General features: G+C 42.2%; 2 protein-coding genes across 4 annotated transcripts in view; one reads left to right on the top strand and one right to left on the bottom strand.

Moving 5' to 3' along the window:
• The first annotated feature begins 318 nt into the window (after positions 1–318).
• Positions 319–27,383, top strand: SLC16A4 (solute carrier family 16 member 4). 2 transcript variants are annotated; one of them, XM_045801547.2, is made up of 9 exons: positions 319–519; positions 1,752–1,850; positions 8,866–8,998; positions 9,834–9,977; positions 10,154–10,315; positions 11,678–12,133; positions 14,346–14,557; positions 15,541–15,634; positions 15,995–16,095. In XM_045801547.2, the coding sequence occupies exons 2-9, from the start codon at positions 1,764–1,766 to the stop codon at positions 16,093–16,095; spliced, it is 1,389 nt and encodes a 462-aa protein (XP_045657503.2). In that variant the 5' UTR covers positions 319–519; positions 1,752–1,763. The 2 variants fall into 2 exon arrangements, with proteins under 2 accessions (XP_045657503.2, XP_045657502.2); XM_045801546.2 differs by lacking the exon at positions 15,995–16,095 and adding an exon at positions 25,879–27,383 and having other exon boundaries at positions 321–519.
• Positions 9,461–27,723, bottom strand: part of RBM15 (RNA binding motif protein 15) — a 39,523-nt gene continuing 21,260 nt past the window's right edge. For both annotated transcript variants that reach the window (XR_006780328.2, XM_045801548.2), the window contains one exon: positions 9,461–27,723. This exon is cut by the window's right edge. The gene's annotated coding sequence lies outside the window, so the exon portion shown is untranslated.

Below are 27,723 nucleotides of genomic sequence, written 5' to 3'. Positions count from 1 at the left end.
AGGAAGCTGTTGATAGTCTATAGTTTAAAGCCCAGTTCACTGCGATGAGTTGTCCTTACCATTTTCATTTGGTCACTTTGTGGCACTGACGGGCTTAGATATCGGTTTGTTTACAGAAACCATCCTGGCATTAGAGCCACCTCTGTGTAAGCGCTCCCTTGTTGAATTAATTTAACCAGTTACCAAAAGGATTTTCTACTTGGTTTACTCTGATGCTTGCTTCTGAGCCTGTGGTGAACAACTCTACTTTCTGAGTCTGGATGGGTGGAGGGGGGGCCTGGGATGATGTCAAATCACAGTGTTTCCTCCGCCCCTCAGGAAGTAAAGTCCACTGGCAGGAGTGACCTCATTGGCTCCAACCTCACAGACTTAGAATGCTCGCTTGTGTTCACACTGCCGCCGAATGAAACGCCTTAAAAAAAGAGTAACTTTGTCGACAATCCTATACTCTATTTGTCTTTCCAGACTGCCTCATTGCCTCATCGGTGAAGGATTCCTTTGCTCAAGACCACATCAAAGGTAAAATGAAAATGGGACTGTGTGTTGGGGTTGGTTTTCTGTACTGTTCTGAACGACCGGCATCTCCCCCCAGCCCCCCACCCGCCTCCCCTGGCCTGCTCGCCAGACGGCCATTCCGCAGGCTGCCGGCCATTCCACATGCACTGGCCTGGCCGTGGCCTGCCCCGCCCCGGAAGCAGCAGGCTGCCTGCCAGCCTGATGGTGGGAAATACAGAATGCCACATGCTTTCCTCAGAACGTTTACAACATTTCTCTTTACAAATATTTTTTACTGAATCACTTGTGAGAAAATAGCAGGTTCTCTGATACTTCAAGCCTAAGTGCTTTCTAGCTCACAGCTCCTGAGACCAAGAACACGCTCCTAGCAGAACCACAAGACCCCCGCCACCCTCGAGAGATTTAACGTGGTCTCCTAAAAGTCCAGAATTCAGATTTCCCCAAGTGACCTCCCAAAGTCTTTTACGACTTGTTTTCTGGTCCAGGAGTCATTCGAGCGATGGTCATGGCATTTTTATGGTCACATCTACTTAGTTAGTCCCTTAGAATATTTTCATTTTAGCAATTGCTTTGTAAAGCAATTTTACAGGTTTAGGAATTCCGAGGCTCCTCCTCCCTTCCTTCTTTCTCCGAAGTCAAGAGCTCACCCAGAGGACCAGAGGGTGATGCACGACTTCCCCTAGGATGTGGCTTGCAGACCTAGGCCATGGAGGCCAGCGCTAAGAGCGGCCACCCTACGGTGAGGTCAGGCTTTCTAGTTAACTCCTTTGCATTCTTGCCTGAAATACACTGAGTGGTCAGCTTTCAGACGCCATTCAGATCTCTGCGATGGTTCCGATGTCCCTCAAATCATGGCCTTTCATTAGCTGTTTCTCACCTCTCCCATGGTTCTGCCTGGATTGTGATTATGGAAGAAACAGGGGTAGGGAGACTATATTATAGTCAGGCAGACTATATGTAACTAAGGACATACCCCAAGATAACTGTCGAAGCCATCTGGACTTGCCAGGTGAAGGCTGGCAGGCCTCCAGAAAAATCCCCAAGATGATACAAAGCCCTGCTTGCATTTTGAGGTTGAGATCAGAGCCTGTAAATAATTTAGGAATGAGGAAATCATCTATTTTTACGGGGTGGGCTAAAAAAAATTTACAAGTCGTTTTATATCACAGAGAAAAAGTTTAAAAGTTTAGCTCAGTGTCTTGTCGACTGAATCAACTGTCTTGGTATCATCACAGAGACCAACCATCATGATGCAGAGGGCAGGGAGGGCCCGGCCTTACACTAAAGCCCTGGATGGAGGCTGGGGATGGATGATTGTATTCCATTTCTTCCTGGTAAGAATTTACTTTCCCCCTTCCTATTGCCCCAAAGACCGCTCCCCTGCAGAAAGGCTCAGAGCAAAGCCAGGGATTGCCAACAGCTGCCAAAGTTAGTGGCCCACGCGGAACTCGGGAGAAAGTTGCAAATGTCCTCCCTGACTGAAGGGCACAGTGTTCCCCTGCAGTGCCCTCCTCACTACCATCCCCAAACCTACAGAATGTGCCGCCCACCACCAGCAGCTCTACCCTGGCTGCTTGGCAATTAGGATGCGTAGACAATCATACATTTAAGCACCTCAGAAGTAGCACTGGGACGTGCTAAAAAGTGCCGTTGGGTGGGTTCCCAGCTCTGCCCCGCATACACATGGCAGCAACCTCCCTCTCTCCTAGGGCATGGGGATATTTCCTCTCTGTTTTGCCTGCTGTCTGCTTCCTAACCCATCCTCACAACCATAACTTATACTAGAATTAGGCCCAGTGTGTATTTCTGATAATGTCTGGAAAGGGAGAGAAGTATGTGGATTCTGAAACTGGAGCCTGATTTTTCTCCATCTGTAAGCAACTGGACTGGGCACTCCATTTCTTAACGTACTTCCCTCATCCTCCCAGAGGCTCTTAAGGTGGTTGTGAGACAGTGGTGATCTGCAATGTCAGCAGGACCATTCTAGAATATTGGTGAGTCCCATTCTGGCTATGCCCCAAACAAGACTGTAACAGTGGCACGAGCTCCACATTCCGCATGTGTTCCCAAATCAGTTAACTTTGAGACGGACTCACGAAGATGTCCTATCCCTGCTGTGCCTACAGAAAGCAGCTCACAAAGACGGGACTGTGGGTCTTGGTGACTCCTAACTGATAATCCTGCAGTCCACAGTGTGATACAAGAGCTCCATAAACGGGACGATGGGAAAACATCATACCTCCTCCCTGGTGACAGAGGAGGGGAAAGCAGCGGCACGGGTCTGCAGGCAGGATTTATGTAAGACACAGCTCCTAACCAGAGGACTGTTTGTTAAACATTAGCTTCATTACCAAAGAATGTGTACTTTTTTTTTTTCTTCCCAGATATGTTACTAATAAGAAAGCTAAGGATGTCCTAAGTCTGAGAGCCCTCCCAGTGGCTGGGCCACCTCCCCAAATCATGGGCTTTGCAGAACCAGCACTGCTGGTGAGGATCTCCAGATCTCCCACCTTTCTCCCCAGTAACAAGCCTTACTTTTCTGACATTATCCTCTGGGGATAGAAGTTATTTGACCAATGTAGTTGCTGGTAAGAAAGACTGCCTAATAACCAGATTATTAAACAGTGTTCCACTTTTCTGGGTGCGACGCTGCTGATAAAAGCACAAAGAACACTGAGTCCTCAAGTGTTAACAGTGAACTCCGGCTAAGTGACTGCAGTGGTATGTGGATACTTACAGACTACGGTTTACATTTTCGTGTCTGCATGGGTTACAAGTATGTTTTTCTACAATAGATGAGTTTCTGAAAAGGTGAGTGAAAAATCTTGCAGCATGTAGCTAGTGCAACGGAGAAACTACATTATGGGAGGGGCTGAACCATTGTAATTTAGTGAAACAACTGAACAAAACAAGGTGCTGAAGTGTGCAACACATTCATACAAACACCCTCAGGTATACATTCGAGTGCGAACTTCATGCCCCTTTCCCTAGTCCTGTCCTCACACCCTGGGGGACCTTAGTGTCCCTCCACATACAACCATGTACACTTAATTTGAAAAAGGAAGCCCCCCCAAATAAAAAAGAAAAAGGAAGCCCCAGTATATTTTGATGTAGCCCCCAACTTAATTAAAATTAGACTGAGAATTAGCCCCCAACTTAATTAAAATTACACTAAATGAGGGGTGCCTGGGTGGCACAGCAGTTAAGCGTCTGCCTTCGGCTCAGGGTGTGATCCCCGGCGTTCTGGGATCGAGCCCCGCATCAGGTTCCTCCACTGTGAGCCTGCTTCTTCCTCTCCCACTCCCCCTGCTTGTGTTCCCTCTCTTGCTGGCTGTCTCTATCTCTGTCAAATAAATAAATAAAATCTTTAAAAAAAAATTACACTGAGAATTAGCCCCCCACTTAACACTACCTTGAAATTAATATTAAAATTCAAACAGCCACATGTGGCTAGTGGCTACTACATTGGACAGAATAGTTCTACAGTCTATCCTGTGGCCTATTATAAAATGTTCCTTTCAGATTATCAGCCTAATAATTACGTTTTAACCAGTTAATAAATGAGCGGTACAGAGAAGCCCTTCGGTAGAATTTAAAAAATGAAGTGCCTGGGAGAAGAAAATGAGTGAGCAAGCGGAAACCAGAGCCCTGAAGAAACAGGGATGGAGTTTAAGACACTCAAGGACTCATCTTGGTTCTGTCATGTAGCTGTGGGCCCCTGACAAGTGATATAACCTCTCAAGGCCAGCTTCACCCTCTGAGAAGAGGGGTGGGAACAGCCCTGAGCTCCAGGCAGGGATGACTACATCATTTGCAGGGTCTGGTGCAAAATAAAAATGCATGGCCCCTTACTCAACAATTATTAAGAATTTAAAAAAAAAGAAGAAAGAAAGAAAAATCCAGTAGCAAAATGTTCTTTGGGAGTGCTTTACTTCAAAAAAAAAAAAAAAAAAAAAAAAAAGAGGGCTCATTCTTGGGACACCTGGCTGGCTCAGTTGGGGGAGCGTGTGACTCTTGATTTGGGAGTTGTGGGTTTGAGCCCCATGTTGGGTGTAGAGATTACTTAAAAATGAAATCTTTAAAAAGAGTAAAAGTTGTTATTTTTTTTTAAAGATTTTATTTGACAGAAAGAGAGCACAAGCAAGGGGAGTGGCAGGGAGAGGGAGAAACCGACTTCCCGATGAGCAAGCAGCCTGATGCCGGACTTGATTCCAAGACCCTGGGATCACGACCCGAGACAAAGGCAGACACTCAACTGACTGAGCCACCCAGGTGTCCCAAAAGAGTAAAAGTTTTTAAAAAAGAACTCATTCTAACTTACCACACTTTGTAGATACATATTTGCATGTTTGTTTGTTTTTTTTCTGTACCCAGTCTCTCACTGGACTGAGTCCCATGACAGCAGGTACCATGTGTTTTGCTCACCACTATAAGCCCAGCCCATAGTAAACAGCCTGGGACATGGTAGGTACTCAATAAATACCTGTTGGTGGATGGATAGGATGGATAGAAGGATGGATGAACTGACTGATGGACACACTTATGAATAAAGTGAGTGATAGATTGGGTATGGGCAGAGGCCTTGTAGGGACATGTTTATTATTATTATTTTTTTTAAAGATTTTGTTTATCCATTCGACAGAGAGAGACAGCCAGCGAGAGAGGGAACACAAGCAGGGGGAGTGGGAGAGGAAGAAGCAGGCTCATAGCAGAGGGACATGTTTAAAACACTGGTTTTTATCTTGAGGCTGAGAAGCTAATGGAAAAAAGCAAGCAGAGGAATGATGCGATCAGATGGGATCTATTTCAGGAAAATAGCTCTGCCTGCAGGGTGGATGATGATTGGCGGGGGCTAGGCCTGGAAGCACAAAAGACCCACTGGGAGGGTGTTGTAATAATCCAGATGAGCAAAAAAGGCCCTAAATTAAACCAACAGCAGTGAGGATGGAGGAAATACAGGTCTGTGCAATATGGAGGAGACGGACCTAGAAGATTTGGCCAGGAACAGAGTATCAGGGAGAAAGGGAGTCAAGGAGTCCTGGGCTGATGTCTTGGGCAACTTGGAGGATGATGCGTCATTCATTGAGTTGGAGAACAGGAAGGGAAGAACGTCTGAAGATGCTTGGGTGGCTTAATCCTGGGCAGGGGCTGTGGGGCCTGTGACATACCCAATTATGTGCTCAGCAGCCCCCATGCAGGCGGAGCACGGGATCTGCGTGCTGGTATCTGTGAGTCATCGGTATGCGTGGATGGGCTCGAACCCACAGGCAGTTTGGGTAAAATCGCCAGGGAGGGGGAGAAGAGCCATCTGCAGAAGCCTGGGGAAAACTGATGTTAGGGGTAGGACAGAGAGCAGCCCACGGAGGAAACTAAGAAGCAGGGGGAGAAGCAACAATGGCGCATCACAGAAGCGAAGGCAGGAGTGCCCAGGAGCCAAGAGGGAGGACCAGATGCTGCCTCGAGGCAAGATGCCACAGAACTGACAATGGGTTTGTTAGCTCAACGAGGAAGCCTCTGGTAGCCTCGCTGAGCGTCCCTACAGTCCACGGTGGGATGTGAGGAAGTAGAGATAACCTAACAGACTGTTCTCTAGTTTGTGTCGTCCAGAAAGGAAGAGCTGGGCTGATAAGAAAGAGAGACCCACAGTAGAAGGAAGTTGTTATTAAACAGTAATTACCCCATCATTGCTGACAAAGCCTGATGTTCTCTATTCAAAAGGGGCCCCTGTGGCTGATCCAGGGGGCTTTCCCAAGACAATATTTCAATGAAAGTGATCTGGGGAGGGAGCTCTTACCGTGTATGAGTGTGTGTGTGTGGGGGGGGATGATGCTCTTAAAGATACAAAGAATATGAGGGGGCTGGGTCAGCCGCGGGAGAACTTCTCAGGACTTTTCTTTTGGGGTAAGCCCATTTACAATGTCTAAGGTGAACTCTGGAACAGGACTGAAACCCACCTACCTTAGTCGAAAGCCAGGACATAGACATACCTAGTCTGCTTGGCTAACTAAGGGAAAATCCAGATCTTGCGGGGAAAAAAAAAAGTTTTGATATCTGAGTCAAAATAGAAACAAAGTTGGAAGGTTACAAGTTCAGGAAGGGAGGCAGAGCTGATGCAAAGGCTGTGTCCTTGGCTTTCTTGACACACAGTGGAAAGCGCAGACCCACTTGTCAGAGACAAGCCCTATCCACTCCCTGCTGCGACGCCCAGACATCAACGACAGACCAGAGAGGAAAGGTCCTGAACTGGGGGGGACAAGAAGCTAGCCAAATGCAGGTGGCTAAGAAAGGAGAGGTCAGCACCATCTAGACACCAGCACGGAACCCGTGGCCACAGAAAAAGAGGAAGGGTATTTCACAGAATGATGCCTCATTGTGGTGTCCCTTGCTCATGAGAGGCCGCAGTCACCACTCTGCATTCCAAACTGAGAAAAACAAGGGGGGCCGCCTGAGGTTTGCTATCTCTCTAGCCTCCTTTCCTGAGAGAAGCAACTTTGAGGAACAGGAGGATTACAAATCGCCTGAATAAGGGCCTGATGTCTTTCTCACTTGTGAATGTAGAGCCCAGGTGTCTGTGGCCTTGTTCACCCTAAATAAGGACAATTTTGTTGCTGCTATCAAATCGAAACGGGAAAAATACCTTAAGGGACCCCCTTCTCACCACGCCCAACTTTTGCAACCTCGGAGCACCACTGGTTCTTCGTCCCTTACTCTAGACAAGAAATACTACTAGTCTGAAACAAGAGTCAAGTGAAGGGGACGGAGGGGAAGCTGCTGGATATGCAGCATGCAGAGGCTGAGGGAGAGAGAGGCCTAAGAGGACGCGGGTCTCTGACTTGGGTGAGCAAGCCGATGGTCCCAATGAAAGGAGAAATATAAAGGAAGACTAGGTGTGGGATTAGGGAAAGAAGAGTCTAATTTTGATGGGCTGACCGGAGTTAGATATGGTAGTCATACAAATGAGTCTGCAGCTCTTGAAAAAGCAGAATGTTTACACGAGGTAACCAAATCACAGTTAACAGTTTGAATTTTCTCAATCTTCGGTTCTAGGAGCGTAACATTTCCTTTATCTTCACTTTACAAAGAGAAAGCTTAACTTCTGTAAAGTAGGCTGTCCAAGGTCACACTCTGCAAAAGAAGTGGAGCCAGGATTCAGGCCAAGGCAGGCTGACTGCAGAACAGTACTCGTAACCATGACATTATGAATACGGGGATGGTGACTTAAACCTCAAGTGAATGACTGTCTATGGACCAGGTACAGAGTGAGATGAGTGAATGACAGGAGGTAATACTTACAGGTAGACAGATAAAGTGGAATTAGTGAAAGGAAGCCCAGGGTCTGTGGTTTGTGAGCGATGCGCGGCCAGGCTGAAAGCAGAGAAAGTGGCCTTGGAAAGCTAAGGCCACTGAAAAAAAAAAAAAAAAAAAAGGAAAGGAGAAGCTTGGAAGCCCCTGGAGACAAGTGGCATGTACCTCCTGTGCTGAGTGCCTGCAGACCCTGGCCCAGTGGCTTCTCTTCCAGTTCCCCCTCCCGACCCCTGCTCTTCACTGCCCCCAGGGTAATCGGAATTCTAGGAAACAAATGTTAATATGCCACAGAAAGAAAACATAACCTCAAAAGGGATATTCCTCCTAGTGCAAGGGAGAAGGGTGCTGCTGGCAATGAGGGTTAGTTGGGACAAAAGAAAAGGATGGGGCACATGACCAACCATAAAGTGACTCTCCAACCTGTTTACCCTGCTGTTCTGGCAAAATCAGTAGTGCTCCTTTCTGCTCTCAAATGTTTCCATTTGGATGATATATGGCTACCCTATTTATGTATCTAGTGAGGAAGGCTACTCAGTTTAAGAGCAAAGTTAAAGCGAAGCTAATCTAAGAACCGATGAGAACAATTCACCTTTTGGACCAATGTGCTTCTCTCACAAGAGTTAAATGCAATTAGCTGTCTTTAACGGATACGATTCTGACAGAACAGCAGTGATTGGTCTGGAGTCAGTCCGTCTGGGTTCAAATCTCATCTCCGGCACCCCCATCTGGAGTGACTTTTAATCTCTCTAAACCTCCCTTTCCAAACAAAGCAAAACAAAACACCCCCACAAAACAAACAAACAAAAAACCCCCACTGATTCCATAGCCTTATAATGAGGATTAAATGAGATGATTTATGTAAAGTACTTAGATGCTCCAAGGGGACGGGCGCCCCACGAAATACAAAATGTATAATGTGGAACCATCAAACTGGTAAATACTGGTGACGTGAGGCCGGGGGGTGGGCATAAGCGAGGGCAGCTATAGCCTCTGTAATGGCTCACTCACCACCTGCCTTGGACTCTTTGGTCTGCTCTGATTTAGGTAAACGTGTTTGTGATGGGGATGCTGAAGACGTTTGCGATTTTCTTTGTGGTTTTCCAAGAAGAATTTGAAAGCACCTCAGGGCAAACTGGCTGGATTGGATCCATCATGTCATCACTTCGTTTTTCTGCAGGTATAAAGCTGGCAATAAGCTTGCTGCCCAAGGAAAAGCCCCACAAAGGGCAATCCCAAGATTCATCTGTCAGTCATTTAAGACTGAAGCGTTGCTAAAATTCAGATTCATTAATAGGTAAAGCTGAGAAAAGTTACGGACTTGAAGTGTTTAGCCTCTACTTAGCTTGACAAAATCAGAAGAGGGTTCAAAAAAAGCTTAAGAATCCAACTATTTAAGTCCATGGTTCAATTTTTCGTGCCTTGTGTCTTTTCACAGTGCCTGAACGTGGGTTCAGTGAGCCAGTCTCTCTGGGAAATCAGACCACGAAGTTCTTAAGCCCCCCACCGAAGCATACTCAAAACAACACAGAAAACCAATTCCTCTTCCTTTGCCTCTATTTGGGGCTAAAACATGAAGGGTAGATTAATGATCGAACCTGTTCTAGTCATGGATAACTAGGTGCAATCTCATTTTGTGTGGTTTTTTTTTTTTTAAGGTTTTTACTTATTCAAGTAATCTGTACACCCAGTGTGGGGCTCGAATTCATGGCCCTGAGATCAAGTCATGTTCTGACTGAGCCAGCCAGTCGCCCCTCGTTTTGTGGTTTTATAATGCATTTTCAAACCTGCTTCTTTACAATCCTCTTTAAAACAAACAACTTTTTCCAAAAAGCAAAAGAGTGTGGGACTGGGAATATTATGAAACCCAATACAGACACCTTTCTAAAGGATATACAATACTCCAAAGTCAAGTCCTCTTGTTTGCCTTCAGCTGCTCATTTCAATTGCACATCAGAAGGTAAGCAATGCCAAAGCGTATTTACCTGGTACTTGCCTTTTTTCCTTTTTCCGAGGTCCCCTGGTTGCCATTATTTGTGACATAACTGGAGAGAAAACTGCCTCCATTCTTGGAGTTTTCCTTGTTACTGGTGGATATTTGATCAGCAGCTGGGCTACTAACATTCCCTTTCTTTGTGTGACTATGGGACTTTTACCTGGTGAGTCCACTGTAAAAGTAAGACTGTAAAAGATGGAACTAGTAGGAACCTTCCCTTTTATTACTGTCTTGTCCATGGGCCCAAAAGGCCTACTTACAGTATCTCGGGTCCAGGAGAGTATCTCGTCTGATACCAAGCCACTTCATGTGATTCCAAGCTACTGGTTTTCTTTTTAGGTTTGGGTTCTTCTCTCTTGTACCAATCAGCTGCTGTGGTAACTACCAAATACTTCAAGAAACGATTAGCGCTTTCTACAGCTATTGCCCGTTCTGGGATGGGACTGACGTTTCTGATAGCGCCTTTTACAAAAGTCCTGATAGATCTGTACGACTGGACAGGTAAGTCATTCTGTGTCTGAACGATCAACTCCACAAGGTATGTTCAGCTCTTTCCCTCTCATGAGTGGAAGTGAAGACTTTTTGAGCCAGGGAAGAAATAAGCAGGATTTCTACAGCAAAGTAAACATGTACCTCCTCTTCCTTGGAGAACACACAGCAGAAGACATGTTGAACTACTTGCAGGCTTCGCCACAGACCACATGAGCACCTCAGAGTTCACGGGGTTCATGTCTGAGGGGATGGAGGCCACTCCATGCAGCTGGTGAAACACCTTGCAGGGAAAGTGATACTCCTGGAGACACACGGATTCCCTTCTCCTCTTTCATCACTAAAGCACTCTTTTTTCCAATATTCCCTTAAGAAAAAATTCCACGTTAAAAAAATGCCTCTTCCATCTGACTCACTAAAATAGACCAAGAAAAAGAAGGGGGTAAAAAGAGCATTATGCTCCTTCATCTCTTATATACTATCATCTATAAATTTTTCACAAACAAATGAAAACCATTCACTCCACAATTTTCTTTGTGCCTGAATGTTTTATTCGGATTAAAATAATCTTAAATTACTGGAAAACTGTGTTTACGTATATGTACATGTACGTACATAGGAATATATACAAGACTGTTTCTACCTACAGAGCATTTTGGTTGACTCCTTCCTTTCCCAAGTGAAAAACTACCAGTGGTCTCATGGTAAATGGAACCAGCTGGCAAATCCCTAAGACAGGACAGCAGAACCCACAGCCAATTCCATCTCTGGAAACTCCACACACAAGCCACTGCTTTGGTCAGACCATGCTGAAACCAAGCAAGTACTCAGCTTCCAAGGCAAAACTGGCATCTGTCTCCTTTCAAGGAAATTAAAAATGGCATGAGATCAAAGGCTGGCCCCTCTTCTGAGCGGTTTCCAAATGCCTCTCATCATCTAATTCCAGAATTCTGTATTTTCTGTCCTTGAATCTGTATCCCCAACTTCAGGATATCTTAAATCCCTATTTAAAACACACCATAATTTTCTAACATTTCAAATATCCACCCCCCATCCTCTCCCCAAAACGATTCTTTTTTCCTCGCACAAACAACACTCTCTCCTTCCGGGCCATCTCCTGGTGCAGCTTTCTGGTTTTCTATTTTCAAAGGACGCCCTGTTTTCACAAGGATACAGTGGTGTTTGGGGCTAAAAATGAAGTCAACAGATTTAGATACTTTCAATTTAGGGGACAAAATAGTGTTTTCAGGAATTACTGCAGCATGACTGAATATATTTGTGGCAGAGGCCCCTTCTGGGCCTAAGAACACAGAGTATTGTGAAACGAGAGGGGTAATTTTTAACCTAACTTCTCACTTTCTCTCCCCCATGCAGGTGCCCTTATACTACTTGGAGGGATCACACTGAATTTGGTGCCTACTAGTATGCTCCTAAGACCCATCCATATCAAAAGCGAGAACAATTCTGATATTAAAAATGAAGACAGCAGCTTGTCTGCAAGTAATCTAGGGGCAGTGGGTGCAACAGAAACATCATCCTGCAATGAGACACAAGAGGCCACCATCAGGGACAGCGCTATGCAGAAGGCCAGACAACCTGGTACAGGTTTAACAGTCTCACAGAACAAAGAGCTCAACAACGAGCCTACGGGGGACGGTTACGAAAAACTCTTTGACGCCTCCCTTTTAAAAAACCCTTTCTTCTACATATTTACCTGGTCTCTTCTCCTCAGTCAGTTGGCATATTTCGTCCCTACCTTTCACCTGGTGGCCAGAGCCAGAACACTGGGGATTGACATCATGGATGCCTCCTTCCTCGTTTCTGTAGCTGGTAAGAAAGCGCACTTTGACCTCAAACTCAAAAGGAAAAATGAACTTAGTTTTACATAAATTTATTCAATTTTATAAAAAACTAAAGACAAACTTTTTTTTAAAAAAAGGAGTTACGGGGGGCGCCTGGGTGGCAGAGCGGTTAGGCGTCTGCCTTCGGCTCAGGGCGTGATCCCAGCGTTATGGGATCGAGCCCCACATCAGGCTCCTCCGCTGTGAGCCTGCTTCTTCCTCTCCCACTCCCCCTGCCTGTGTTCCCTCTCTCGCTGGCTGTCTCTGTCAAATAAATAAATAAAATCTTTAAAAAAAAAAAAAAGGAGTTACGGGAGGGCCAGGAAAAAGGAGGCTGTTTGAGGCTGGTGGGGGCACCAGGAATGCCCCTCCACAAATCTGTCACCGCACCTTGCACACAGGTGCTCTATGTCAGACAGTGGCCTCTAAGCAAGTCTTGTTCATTTTCATGTCAGTGTCTTCTGACACAGTACACGTTAAGTATTTGTTGCATAAATACTTGATTTTAAAAAGCTGGCAACAGCCACCTCCAAGAAGGAGGAAAATCATAGGCAGATAGCACAGGGCAGAGGCTCCAAGGATTGGTTCTAGAGCTTAGACTTCCTGGGTTCAGGTTTTGCTCTGTTATTTCCTAGCTGTATGACACCGGGCAAGTTACTCATGTTCTCTGTGCCTCAATTTCCTCATCTGTAATATAGGGATAATAGTACCTATCCTCATGAGGTTATCAGGACTGAATGAGCAATGCATAGTAGAGTTTACAATAGTGCCTGGCCCATCATAAGCATTCAATAATGTTCTATTAATATGGATGGCTAACAATTTTTCCCCCTGCACTCATAGTAAGACAGATACATACGCCTGTTAAGGCCATTCACTTAGGGACTGGGCTGATACTTAACATAAATTAGAATGTTAGGTTAAAAATGAAGTCATTTGAGTATTTATAAAAACGTAAGTAAACAAAATGCTTAATTCAAAAGAGGTGGATTCTCTCAACGGACAAAATAGGGAGCCTAAAAAAATGAAAAGGGACGACATGGAACGGGACTGTTCTAAATCTCTGGAAATTTTACATAGCTTGATGTTAACTTTTCTCTCCTAATTTCTTGAAAAGGCTGCTTACAAAGTCCTTACAAAACTGACGATAGGCCATTCCAACTGCAAAGATACCCCACTTCAGTCAACTAAAGCTTGTGTACACAAGAAAAAGATACATAGCTAAACTGCTTTTTTTATTCAAATGTCTGGTAGTCATCAATTTAGACCAGATTAGGCTATGCAACAGGACGAAAGAACTGAACAAAAAGTTTCCACATGTATCTGGGAAGTAACTAAAAATAGAACAGGAGTATGCATTTTCTGTCCCCCCCCCCCCGCCTTTTTTGGGAAGCAACTTAAGAATTTAAAGTACAATCAACTGTAGGTCATGCTACAGTGAAAATGTTCTATTATTTAACTGCTACATTAGTTTATAATCGATACAAAATAAGTATGTTATCATGAACTGAATGAAAAATACAATTCTTAAATTTTATTCAAGTTTACACCATAGCCCCAATGTTCAAAATGATCACGCACTTCCAGATTCCCTATTTCCAAAAAAAAAAAAAAGAAAAGCAAAACAAAACAACAAGCAAAACAGATATCCTATCTCCAAGCATAATAACCTTTAGAGGAGCACTTAATTACCAAAACCTCATGTACAACCATAAGAAAGAGTCCCAACATCTATTTTTTTTTTCAACATAAGACTTTATTATTTATAACGTCCAGTCTTCCACCATTGGACTTCCCCAGCACACTGCCCAGAGGGTCTCCCAGTCTTTAGAACTCTCACTCCCTCACCTACAGGACCTCTTTGAGGAAGGCCTCCTGAGCGCTGGGGCCTCTGTAACAAGGGATTCCCAGTTAGGTGGTACAAGCTTTCCAAACCTGATGAGGAAAAACAAACAAAAAACATCTGAGGGGTCTTCTACCCAACTCTGGAGGAGCCTTTCTGGCACTGTATTAGATGTATTCGGAGTAGGTAACTAAATGATTGAGCCTACTGACACACAAATGAGACCATTTTTTGCTCATGTGTCCTCGCCTCAGGAAGAAGGCGTATTACTCAAGAGAGGTCTTACGCAGTTACACTTTCCAAAGGGGCTAGGGAAGCGGAATTCGGATTTCATAAGGTCTTCTCCATCTTGTTCCAGGTGTCACTGAGGCCGTCTGTCAGATAATCTCTGGATGGGTTGCTGATCAAAACTGGATCAAGAAGTATCATTACCACAAGTCTTACCTCATCCTCTGCGGCATCACTAACCTGCTCGCTCCTCTGGCCACCACATTTCCACTACTCATGACCTATACCATCTTCTTTGCCGCTTTCGCTGGTGGTTACTTGGCAATGATACTTCCTGTACTGGTGAGTAGATATACTCGTTAACACTGGTAAACCATTTTAGTAAAAGCAGGTATTAATAATTACCTCCCCAAAGAGCATACGTATTTTGTATTAATTTTATAATTTAAAAAATCATATGCAAGGCCTCAGAAATCCTGTAGCGATATCCTGTCCAGTTATTCCTCTTACCTTCGGAGGAGGAATGATGAGAGAACTAATCTATATGGGACAAAAAACAAATGAAAGCAAAAAAGAGATCAGCAGGATTCCACTCTGCTTCTCAGTCTCCCAAAAGGTTAGGTTTGTGTTTACTTGTTTCCTTTACCTCCAGAAATTTCTTTGGCTCCTTCTAAGACACCATCTTGAGGAGTTCCTTGAGAGAAAACAGGACTTCCTCACCAGTGTGGTTTCTCTCTTGTTGAGAGTAGTTCTATGTACTTTAATAGGGACATTGTTTAATTCGTCTCTACTTTTACCCCAAATTGACTTAAAGTTCTGGGCCCAAAAGGAATGGAAATACTTATACAAATACTTCATGGACTCTTCTGGCCTGATATCAATATTCGCTTAAGGGCTGTAGGATATTATAGGAAGCTTATGTAAAACCAAACTTTCTAAAGCTGAAATCAACCTGGGAAAATGGACTTCCTACAAACCAATTGCTGGTATTTAGCCAACAGGGGATTTGAGAATATCACTGTCAGCTCAGAATGTAGCATCGTTTCCTAACAGAGAAGAACCATGAGGGTCAGGGAAGAAAGGTACCCTGGGTTGCCTCAAAGATTTAAAATAAGAAACCCTATGTTCCTTACTAATACAATGAGAACACGGCTGCCTGGCACAATGACTCTTCTGTTTGCCTCAGCTCTTATAGAATATCAAGGCAAAAGGCCATTCAAATCACCTCAGAAGTCAACTGTTCATAGTATTTAACCCTTTGCAGGCATAGGTCTCTACAGAGTTTCACCCTCAATATGGCTAACACTAGATTCTAATCCCTACAGGTTGATCTGTCCGGGAATTTTAGAGTACACAGCTTCTTGGGACTTGCCAATTTCTTTGCTGGGATGGCTGTCCTTTCTGGACCACCTATAGCAGGTAACAGCTTAGCCATATTCTGAGCAAACTTCAACAGCTATGAAAGAAAATGCTGATCCATTATGAATGGGAACATGCAATGACAGGATCAGGTTAAAAACCTGATTAGAGCTCTGCTGTTCCTATACTCCCTCTCACGCTCCATCACCCATCCAGGAGACCCATCCGGGAGAATCCGAGGATTCACTCAAGAGATAATAAGAGGTTCATTAAGCAGCTTCTTACAGTATTTTGGGAGTCTTAGAGCAGGGATTGTATGTATATCTACTTGCCTGGGGAGACAATTCAGAGTTCTAGAAAATTCTCAAAGACCTATGATGCCTTAAACAAACCAACCACTAGCACATTTTATCTGGGCAGGAGTCCCTACAAAGCCTGGAGGTTGCCTGACCCCTCTGCTCTTCAGATGTGCTACTCACACTGCTTGTCCAGGGCTTCCCACCCGTCTTTGGCATCTTTGATTTCCCAAGAAGGAGAATGGAGGCCCTTCATACTCTATCTGGACCAAAGGTTCGGGAGGATACTTGGCCTATAGGCCAGAATCTCTGTGGAGAAGATGTGTGGGGCCAGCCACTGGTGAATATTAAATACAGGTACAGGAAAAATTGGGGGAGTTCTGATATTTCAGCTAGCTTTAAGACTAGAGCATTGTTTTATATGCACTTTTAACTTAAATGGACATTTTGTGCTTGCTGAACATTTAATCCAAGCCTCTCAAAAGACTACTCACACAGAAATATTTCTAGGAACAGACTTAAACTTTAGTATTTTACACACTACAGGCTCTCAATGTTTAAATGTCCAAATTAATACAGCATTTCCAATCATCCACAAAAAGGAATTCACCCTAAAACTTCCTTTTACTTCCTTCAGTCCTGAAGTGAAACAGAAAAAAAGGTATGATCTTGCCTCATCATCACCGTTTAAAAACTAAATACTATTTAGTTAAAATAAAATGTAAGACCTAGAAAAGGCAAAGAGCAAAAGGGAAAGTATAAAATTAATACCAAAGATTTTTAATGGATGAAAAAAAATGCACCATTATCTGGGGTTCGCTTTAGGTGTTATCTCTTCTAAAGGAAAAGATATATTTATACTAAAGGATTTAGAAGATATTCCTTCTAAAGGAAAAGATATTTATACAAATATACAAGCAACTCCTATTGCGTTTATGAGCCCACCTCTGCCCACGTGGTCTAGCTCAGTCTACATCTCACACCTGGAAAGCAGGCTCGAATTTTAAAGTCAGGCCCAGAACTGTGATGTAGGGGCTGGTAACAGGAGACTAAACACCAGACGTGCTTAGCAGAGCAGCTCTGTGGCTAGTGCCCAGGTCAGCAAGCTAGAAAAAAAAGAACTCAAATATAGCTTGCCAATGCATTTTCTCAATCTTGATCCCTCTTCAAAGGCCATCCAAGTGATGCCTTGAAACTTTCCAAGCCCATTAGGCCCAAAGTATAGGGAGGTAACAAATACCCAGCGCACAGAGTATCTTACTCAAATGATACACACATGTAACATGTTTAGAGATTTCAAGTTTTGTATGTTCTTACATACATCTTAAAGCGTTTTTTTGTTTTTTTGTTTTTTTTTAATTTTTATTTCAGAGAGAAAGAGCTCACGTGAGCGCGCGCGAGTGGGGGCAAGAGGGGCAGAGGGAGAGGCAGAAGCAGGCTCCCCAATGAGTGTGGAGCTCTACGCAGGGCCCGATCCCAGGACCCCGGGATCATGACCTGAGCCAAAGGCAGACGCTTAAACCGACTGAGCCATCCAGGCAACCCTACACCTTAAAATGTTTAAAGAGTTCAATACATGAGAAGACAAGTTTTGTGAGGACTATTACTCTAAAAGGAAAAACTACAGATGTGTGTAATTGTGTAGTCTTCAATCAATTTGTTGGGTCATGATCTTTTATATTTTTTTAATGAAAAAGAATAGACTAGGGGGTCCTGGGTGGCTCAGTAGGCTGAGTGTCCAATTCTTGGTTTCAGCTCAGGTCATGATCTCAGGCTCCTAGGATGGGGCCCTGTGTCAGGCTCTGTGCTCAGCATGGAGCCTGCTTAAGTTTCTCTTTCCCTCTGTCCCTCCCCCCTGCTCTCTCTCTCAAAAATAAATAAATCTTATTTAGAAAAATAGACAACAGATTAAAAAACACTGTGCCTCACTTTATTTTAAACACACACACACACACACACACACCTACGTCATACAAAATATATGTGATGTAAAACACATTTCTTACAGTCAATGAGTCAAAAAAAATTTACAAGCCTTTTACTACCCAATGTCCACAGTACCCTAGCAATATATGTGAGGATAAGGAGAACTCATGAAAGAATTTTTACCCACTAATTCTGAGAATATTATCTAGGCAATCATAAATTTTAGAAAGTCTACAAAATAGTCAAAGGAAGTGAAAAGACTGTTGCTGATAGCTTATACATAGATTTTTAGTCTGGAAGTTGCTCATAGTATCTTAAACCAGATTATAATAATTAATACAAAATTCAGTTTAATTTCCTTCTTTATACCATGATCTCTCACTGACTGCAACACTATGCTAAGCATCTTGTTAAAAGGAGAAACTTCAGTGAAGTCCTTACTCATATAAGCCATTCTTCTGTGAAACAACAAAGAGAATTTTACAAAGGCCATTAGACTTATTCGTAACTTTTGACTCTAGCAGCAAGGACCAAAGAAACATCAAAGGTGTTGATTTACAGGTTCACTCAACTCTCGACAGGTTATGGGCAGTCACTTCATCATCTTCAGCTTTAACTAAATCAAAAGGCTTATCGGTTATAAAGTATTACATTCGCAACCAAACTTAGATTTTCCGAATGTAGGAGATGCTCATTTTGTACTTACCTAGATCTGTTATTATCAAATTGCAAAAGCTGAAACTCCTATAAAAGATTACAGGCATTTTTAAATTAGGAATCAAGCAAACGGTAAAATTTTTCACAATAACCCTCAGTTAAGGCACTAGTTTAAAACTGTAACATCAATCACATTAACAGTTTTTTTCTCCTTCCTGTATGGAAATGAAAAAGAAAAAGAAGTTAGTCCTACACAGCATATTTTAATAATCCGAGGAAAGGAAAGAAAAAAAATGTGTAAGAAACCCACAGGAATCATATGACTGAGTTTTCAAAAAATACTTTTCTTTTAAAAAATGTAAATAGAGCATATGGGCAAGAAAATTATTCCTAGACCTTTATTAACTCTGAATTTAAGAAACATAGTAGCAACAAAATGTATTAGATCTCGAATGAAAATAACAAGACGGGGACCGAAATGGAAAAAAGTGAAAAATGATTCTCCATACACACACAGCTTCTCCCACCCCACAGCCCCCCCACTCCTTTCTGACATTCTGTGACAAATTCAGTGTTAGTTAATAATAGGATCTGCTTTAGATTAGGACAGTTTTTTAGGACTGAGTTTCCTGACCTAGGGTGGTCAACAGACCTAAGTATAGGCCAAATGTCACTGCTCATCCAAACCCAAGGGCTATTTTTCACTGATGGATGGCATCCAGAGAGCTACAAATTAGCCCAGATGGAAGCCTTGGAAGGTTGTAGAAAAATAAAAAGTATTGATATTTTAAAACCTTATTATTATTTCTAGTTAACCCCTGTTAACAAAAATGAACCTGCACAAAGCAATATAAATATAAAACTCAAGCCTTAAGCAAACAGAGCATATAATCAAACTTCCTAACACATAAGTAGGAATGTGAAATTTCTAATCTTGTATCCAAGGCATTTGATATGTGAGCTCGAAAATGCTAAAGGCTCAGTTTCACTTAAAAATAAAACCACCAAGGGCCCATTATTATGCCTATAAAATAAAACTGAATGCAGTTGCCCTCTCTTCCACATATCCCACCCACTGCCAACTGATGAATGCCTAGATTATGCTACTATATATATATTTTAAATATATTTAAATCAATCACAATATAATCTGAAAACTCCCTTAAACCACCCTCAATAATTATGATTATAACTCAGTATTCATTCAATAATTACCAAGCAACTTATTAGCACAGCACTCTCCTAGCTGCTAGGGGGAACATAGAGAAGACAAAAGTTATTCTCTTATAGTTCTTCCACAGCACCTTGGGTCATGGCAGAGCACTGTCACATACACTGCCAGAAATTAATACTAAGGACAATAGTCTAGAGCCTCTAAATTTAGAATTATTAGAACGTACATTCTTTCTCTACCACATTAACTGAAAATTTGGTTAAGTCACTATAACTTGGTTATTGTGAAAACTGGTTAACTCTGTTTTACTTTTAATTTAATTTAAATTCAATTAACATATAGTGTATTATTAGTTTCAGAGGTAGAGTTCAGTGATTCATCAGTTGCATATAACACCCAGTGCTCATTATATCACGTGCCCTCCTTAATGCCCATCACCCAGTTACTCCATCCCCTACCCCCCACCCCCTTCAGCAAACCTCAGTTTGTTCCCTATGTTAAGAGTCTCTTATGGTTTGTCTCCTTCTCTGATTTCATCTTGTTTTATTTTTCCCTCCCTTCCTCTATGCTCCTCCTGTTTTGTTTCTTAAATCCCACATATGAGTGATTGACTTATTTCGCTTAGCATATTACCCTCTAGTTCCACCTATGTCATCGCAAATGTTAAGATTTCATTTTTGATGGCTGAATAATATTCCATATATATAATGTGTGTGTATATGTATAGATAGATAGATGATAGATAGATAGATGATAGATAGATAGATAGATAGATAGATAGATAGATAGATATACACACACTCTGTTTTACCTTTAAATGAAGATATCCTGAGCTATGGTATAATAAAATGATCTTAAAAAATACTGAAGCTTCACTCAATCAAGTAGGTATTTCACAAAAGTGATTTTTTCGACAAACTCAAAGAAAGCCATTTCTTTCTTTTTTTGTTAAGACAGCCATTTCTAACGCTGAACAACTATAAGCTAGTTCTGCTGCAGAGTAAGTTAAGTAGTTCCTAAAGGAGAAGTACATCTCTCTCTTGCTATTATTTGTCAGCCTCACACCTCATCAGAAATACCATGGAGGGAAACTGATAATTTTACACTAACTCTTCATCTGTGTTTTATAAGAGCAGGCAATGGCTAAAATGGAAATGCATCCATCTAAGTTTGTCTCTGTCCCATTGATCCAGATAAGGTCATCCCCTCATGAAATGGTCACTCCCTCTCTCTATTCTACCCTCATTTCAGATGCAACATGAAACAAATACTCCACCTGTTCCTCATCCCACCTTTTATCAACCATGTCCTCTACAGTTTTATCATCTTGGCCAATTAGTTGAAAACTTCTCTATGACCTGAAATTTTATTTGGAAAACAAATAAAACAACTCAACCTTTTGATGTGCTATAAATCTACTTTGGAGGCTGGGGTGGGTGGAGATAAGTAAGAAGGCAGACAGAGCTCTCTGTCCTCTAAATCCTGAGGAATATATTGTGCCCTGAAGATTCAAAAGAAAATAATGCAGATCATTAATTACTCTGTGATTATTTTCCCCCAAAACAATAGAGCCCCAAAGAACTGTAATCTGATTCAGTATTCCTAAGATTGATGAATCCCCACAAAAACATCACAAATAAATTCCCAATTAGCTCTCTACTGTGGTTAAAAAGAGGGCAGGGCTGGAGTAGTATTTTCTTCGCAAAGTCAAAAAAATCAAGCTTCAAAATCCTAACACAGAACAAAATCCTTTTAATGAAACTCATAGCACAAAACAAATACTTAAAGCACTCCTGATAAATCTTACTTACGTAGAGACTTTACAGAGCTCCTGTCTTAAAAGGCAGTGAGGTTTGGGGCGCCTGGGTGGCTCAGTCGGTTGAGCAGCTGACTCTTGGTTTTGGCTTGGGTCATGGTCTCGGGGTGGTGGGATCGAGCCCCTCAAGGGGTTCTGCGCTCAGCAGTCTGCTCGTCCCTCTCCTTGTCTCTCCCCCTGCTCTCTCTCTCTCTCTCTCAGATAAATAAATTTTTGAAAAAACTTAAAAAAAAAAAAAAAAAAGGCAGTGAGGTTTAAATTTGCTAAACCATGTTTTGCAAGATTTTTCCCATCATGGCACATATAGAAAATGTTTATATAGCACACCCTAAGTAAAATGAAAAGGCTGCTAATAGCCAGCCGGTGGCTCCAGCGACTCCAGGGATGACAAAAGATCATTGTCTCTGTACACCTTGGAAGTCTGCCACTATGCTGCAGCCCAACAGCTGGAAGGTCTGGTTCAACACCCGCTGTCACTTACAGAATTCTCAACCACTAATTTGAACTAGCATCAAGGAACTTGGGAATTAAGGGCCTTATGGGTATATTTCAAATTTTAACAAGATGACCAATAATATACTTACAGTAGTAATCCTAATAAAATGATTCATGGGGCACCTGGGTGGCTCAGTCAGTTAAGCCGCAGACTCTTGATTTTGGCTCAGGTCATTATCTCGGGGTCATGCGATCAAACCCTGAGTCAGGCTTCATGCTCAGCATGGAGTCCGCTTGAGTTTCTCTTTCTCTGGCCTTTCCCCTGCTCGAGTGCTCTCTCTCTCTCTAAAATAAATTAATTTTTTTTAAAAAAAGGATTCATAACTCAGCTCAACAATCTAGTTCTGAGATATCAGGAGTGCTCTTTATTTATTTATATAGGATTTTTATTTATTTATTTGACAGAAAGAGACAGAGAGAGCACAAGCAGGGGGAGTAGCAGGCAGATGGGAGAGGGAGAAGCCGGCTCCCCACTGAGCCAAGAGCCCGATGTGAGGCTCGATCCCAGGACCCTGGGATCATGACCTGAGCCAACGGCAAATGCTTAAGCCACCCAGATGCCCCAGAGGTAGTTCTTAGACAGGAGGTTACACTCATTTTTAAGTATGTAAGGCTCTGCCCATAAAATGATGCAGAATAGTTTAAAAGTGTTGACATTAAAAAAAAATTCAGAACCCTATATTAAATATCAAGTTTGATAGACTATAAAAAACTCATTTGCAAAACTGTTTACAGAAGCAGAGCCCTATCTTCTTAGTTGTTTTAAATAATCAAAGGAAATATTACTATACATTCCTGCTTAAAATAAGGGTTACAGCCAGAGACCTAGGAAAACAATTTGGACTACAATTTTATTGTGAATAAGAATCGACTGGGTCACCCATGATGAATTACGCTTAAGGGAAGCCAATGGTCTGCACGATGAACGTGCATCTCAGATGAATCTGGGGTGGGTAGTCTGTAAACACTGAGGAAATGCTAACAGGGCACCTGAGCGTAGGCAGTCTGCACCAGCTGCAGGCTGCTGGCTACACACGGGAGTACTCTGCACGGAGCGGACACTAGAGGGATGCACACTCTTCTGCATTACGGCTGCTACATCATCTTGTCCTTCTCTGTCATTCACAATGCTTTTGCTATGACCACAAAGGAACCCTATCTTTTGAATGTCAACTTAGGTGTTTACATTTCAAGTAGTTAGAATAGGATAGGCTGTCAACTACCAATAATCATTTCTTTTAAAAATATACACACAGGAGCCTTAAACTGTGTAGGGTTGAAAGTGCATTTGTACACAGCTTTTCCGAACTGTTACCAAAAAAGCAGAGAGATCTAATAAAATCAGACCAAATATACAGTCTTCTCTTACTTTTGGTGGTGGGAAAAGGCTGATTATTTTAACCAAATACAGTAGATGTTTCAATACTAATGAAGCTCTGAATTTAACTTACTTAGTTGCCATGTAAATCCAAGCTTGAGTATGACAGCTAATACTTTCACAAAACAGTCAATAATATGACATAGCCCTACATCCTACATTTCATTCGTACCTGCTATTTTTATAAATACAAATATAAAACTAAATACTCAACTGCGCGATTCACCTACTGAATGGCAACTGGATCTCAGGAACAGAATTTTAAAAATTTACTAATATATCAGTTATCAAGCATGAATAAGAGGAACAGATTAAAATTTTTTTAATTTTTATTTACTTGAGAGAGAAAGAGAGAGAGAGCATGAGCAGGGAGCCCAACTCGGGGCTTGATCCCAGGACCCGGAGATCATGACCCGAGCCAAAGGTAGATGCCCAAGAGACTGAGCCACCCAGGCTCCCCAGGAGAAACAGATTTAAAACTAATTATTTAATTAAGTTCTGCATGGAAATACATGGGGAGTTCTAAAATACGCTAAATAATTCCCTGCCCTGGTAAGAACATGTATTAAATAAATTTTAATCTTTCAGAAACAACATTTTGACTTTAAATGTGTATGTGAAATGAAAAGCTTATTACCAGTTTTCTAAGATTTATAAAGACAACCACCGCCCCCACCACCACCCATTTTCACTATTTTTACCTACATCCTCCTGACTTTTTAGCAACACGATCTACTTCCTTATCTAAGAATTACCAGTCTTTTCCAGAGCATTACTTCTAATATCCCTATCTTACAATTCGATACATCTGCTGTACTGGTGGACTGAAGCAACAACGACAAGGAATAGGAAGGGGTGCTGGTGCTTTCTATACTTCCTCCTTTCTAGAAATTTGAGGGTGTCCCCTACCTATCTCTTTGATGTCTAAAGTGCAATCACAATCAACATAATACAAAGACTTGTCCTAGTCAGTTTCTCTCCATTCTCTTGCTTAACTCCAAGAAACATTTAATTGAGGCCACTGATCCAGCAAGGGGTTAACTGGTAAAAAGCAAGTTAAAGTTAGGTGAATTTAAGAGGCTATAAAGACATTCCGTTCGTTCATTACATCGAGAACAGGAAACATAAAGCTAATGAAGCAAACAAAAAAATTAAATGTCTATATCAGAACCAAATAAAAAAAGGACAGGAGATAAAGACATACACAATCAGACCAAAAAGAGAAGAGGGTATACGCTACACATGCAGTGAGAAATCATGTTCCAAATATCAATGAAAAGATACAACATACGTTCCACGAGGGCAGATATTTCCATCTGTTTCATTCAGATGTTCTAGTACCGAGAACTGTGTTGGCACATAGCACCACAACTTCTCTGAATAAATAATGAGAATAACATCTTTAACTTTTTAAGGTATTTTACGATTAAAAGCCAATTTGCATCTACGAACATAATACGCACATAATACTTTCGAAAACAGGTTCTCAGAGTGTGGTCAGTGGACACCTGGAAGTCCTAAGACCTTTTTACGAAGCCTCAGAGGTCAAAACTACCATACTACTACTACTAGGAGGTTATTTGACATTTCACAGGGCTGACTTGTATAACAATATTTAAAGGCCAGTTCCTTGCACAAATATTCTTTGCCATCATACACTCACAGTTTTTTAAGAAAAGTGTTTCATTTTAAAAATTCTGGTATGTGCCATAAGCCAAATGATTCTGTGGACCCACTCATTCTTGCTTTAAAAGAACATTTTGATTTCAGGGAGACTTATAGTCATTAACCCACCTAAGTAGTCACTTCCTTTTCACGTGCTCTCACAGCCTCCTGAACCTTCCCTTCATAGCTCTTATGACATGTGTAAGTCATGTGGTTAATACCCAACTCCCCAGGAAACTGTACAGTCTGTGAGGGCAGGGAGCACGTCTGTTTTGGCTCATTACCATTCTCTCCTCCAAAAACTAGCACACTGCTGGGAACATAGTAAGCACTGAAATGTTTGTTCAGTGAGGGGAAAGAAAATCAATTCTCTCATTTTTTTCTTTGGAAAACAGGAGTAATTCACAATTATTTTCTTTGTAAGACCAGTGGCCTTCTAATAAGATTCACTGTAAAATCAGGGCATCTGGGTGGCTCAGTCGGTTAAGCGTCTGCCTCTGGCCCAGGTCGTGATCTTGGGGTCCTGGGATCGAGCCCCGCATTGGGCTCTCTGCTCAGCGGGGAGTCTGCTTCTCCCTCTCCCTCTGTGTTCTCTCTCTCAAATAAAATCTTTAAAAAAAAATCATAAAATCAGATTGTATATTCCCTAATTTTCCCCAATTTCCACTCAAAGACTGCAGGTGAGTTCTGAGTCCATGATGACTTTTCTCCCCACAGGGTTAAGTCCCTAACTCAGGTGGAACAGATTTAACTTCATCAATAGAAAATAAGGTAAGCAGGTAAACTAACTTCCTAATGGTCACAATACATACTAGTAAGTACAGGAGGCTCCTTCCCTCAACGCAGTCGACGGCTGAAAGGTCTGCTTCACTAACAGAGACCACTCCTTCCTTCTAGGCTGGTTATATGATCACACGCAGACATACGCCGGCTCCTTCTACTTCTCTGGCACATGCTTTCTCCTCTCTTCAATTTCCCTGTTCTTTGTACCGTTGGCTGAGAGATGGAAAAACAGAGCCTGACCAGAAAGGAAAAGGACTGCAATCAAGCGAGAGCTTAACAAAACACAATCTAAACTAAGAAGTCACTGGAAACAAAAGCTTGAAAGAAACCAGTTTCCTCATCTGTAAAATGAGAAGGCAAACCAGGTAGTTTTTAAGGTTCCTTTTTGCTTTCACTTTCTGAGGAATGTCTAATTAATAGCGAGAAAAGAATAAGAGCCACTTAAACTAAGCTGTCTGTTAGTATTTAATCAAACAGGCTAAAATCTTCATCAGTCAAAACAAAAGCCTTAGGTATTAAGTAAAAATCAGAATGTACTTAATAATAAATTGACCAAACTCTCAACTGTGCCTTGGTAATCCAGCCACTAAAATACGTGGAGATGAAAAACCATTCTTATTAGCTTAAAGAAGTATTAAATGTAGCCACTGGCTGACTAGGCCTCGGAAATCTGAATGAGTATTAAAGCCTCGTTGAGTGACTAGAATGGTATACATCCTCCAGCAAGTTATCTTTCCTTATTGGAAGTAATTAGAAGTAAGCTCTGTTTTCATTATTTTGTTTCCTAAATTTTCTATGATAAATGTGTACTGCTATGTAATAAAAAATAAGAATTGCCAAAAAAAAAAAAAGACAAAAAAAGGGGGCACCTGGGTGGCACAGTCGGCTAAGTGCCCAACTCTTGGTTTCAGCTCAGATCATGATCTCAGGGTTGTGAGATTGAGGCCTGTGTAGGGCTCCATACTCAGTGGGGAGTCTGCTTGAGCTTCTCTCTCCCACTCCTGCTTGAATGCACGCTCTCTCTAAAATAAATCAATCTTTAAAAAGAATTTAAAAAGGGGCTCCTGGGTGGCTCAGTCGGTTGGGCGTCTGCCTTCAGCTTGGGTCATGATGCCAGGGTCCTAGGATCAAGTCGCATATCGGGCTCCCTGCCCGGCAGGGAGCCCAGTTCTCCCTCTGCCTGCCACTCCCCCTGCTTGCGAACTCTCTCTCTGACAAGTAAATACAATCTTCAAAAAAAATTGCTTAAAAAAAAAACAAAACCCTCCTTTATTTCAAGATCATTTGAATAGTATTCCTGCCCATCCAAACGATATTACTTTTCACTACAACTAATTATCTAAAATATTCAAGATAAATGATCTAGATGTGTCTTTAGAACTACAAGTGTTAGGGGTGCCTGGGTGGCTCAGCTGGTTGGGCATCTGACTCTTGGTTTCAGCTCAGGTCATGATCTTTGGGTTGTGAGATCAAGCCCCATGCTGGGCTCCATGTTGGGCTCCATGCTCAGCAGGGAATCTGCTTGGGGTTCTCTTCCTCTCCCTCTGCCCCTCACCTGTGTGCTCACATACTCTCTCTCTCTCAAATGGATAAATAAATCTTAAAAAAAAAAAAAAAAAGGAACTACAAGTTTTATATGAAGGCTGAATAAGTAGCTTTTAATGGAAGATATACTTAAACTATGTTTTTAGTTTTTTTAAAGATTTTATTTATTTATTTGACAGAGAGAGAGAGAGAGAGAGACCACAAGCAAGCAGAGAGGCAGGCAGAGGGAGAGGAAGAAGCAGGGGAGCCCAAGACAGGGCCAGATCCCAGGACTCCAGGATCATGACCCGAGCTGAAGGCAGATGCTCAACCGAATGAGCCACCCAGGCACCCCTAAACTATGTTTTTTAAATATAGGATTATGTTAACTAGTTAATAATGTCACTCAGAGTAAGCAATTACATGTGAATAGAG

This window comes from Ursus americanus, chromosome 12 (assembly GCF_024610735.1).
Source record: "Ursus americanus isolate L20-20 chromosome 12, mUrsAme1.1.p, whole genome shotgun sequence".
In the NCBI taxonomy this organism is placed as follows: Eukaryota; Metazoa; Chordata; class Mammalia; order Carnivora; family Ursidae; genus Ursus; species Ursus americanus.
The sequence above is the reverse complement of the archived record's forward strand: the minus strand, read 5'-3'. Positions and strand labels throughout refer to the sequence as shown.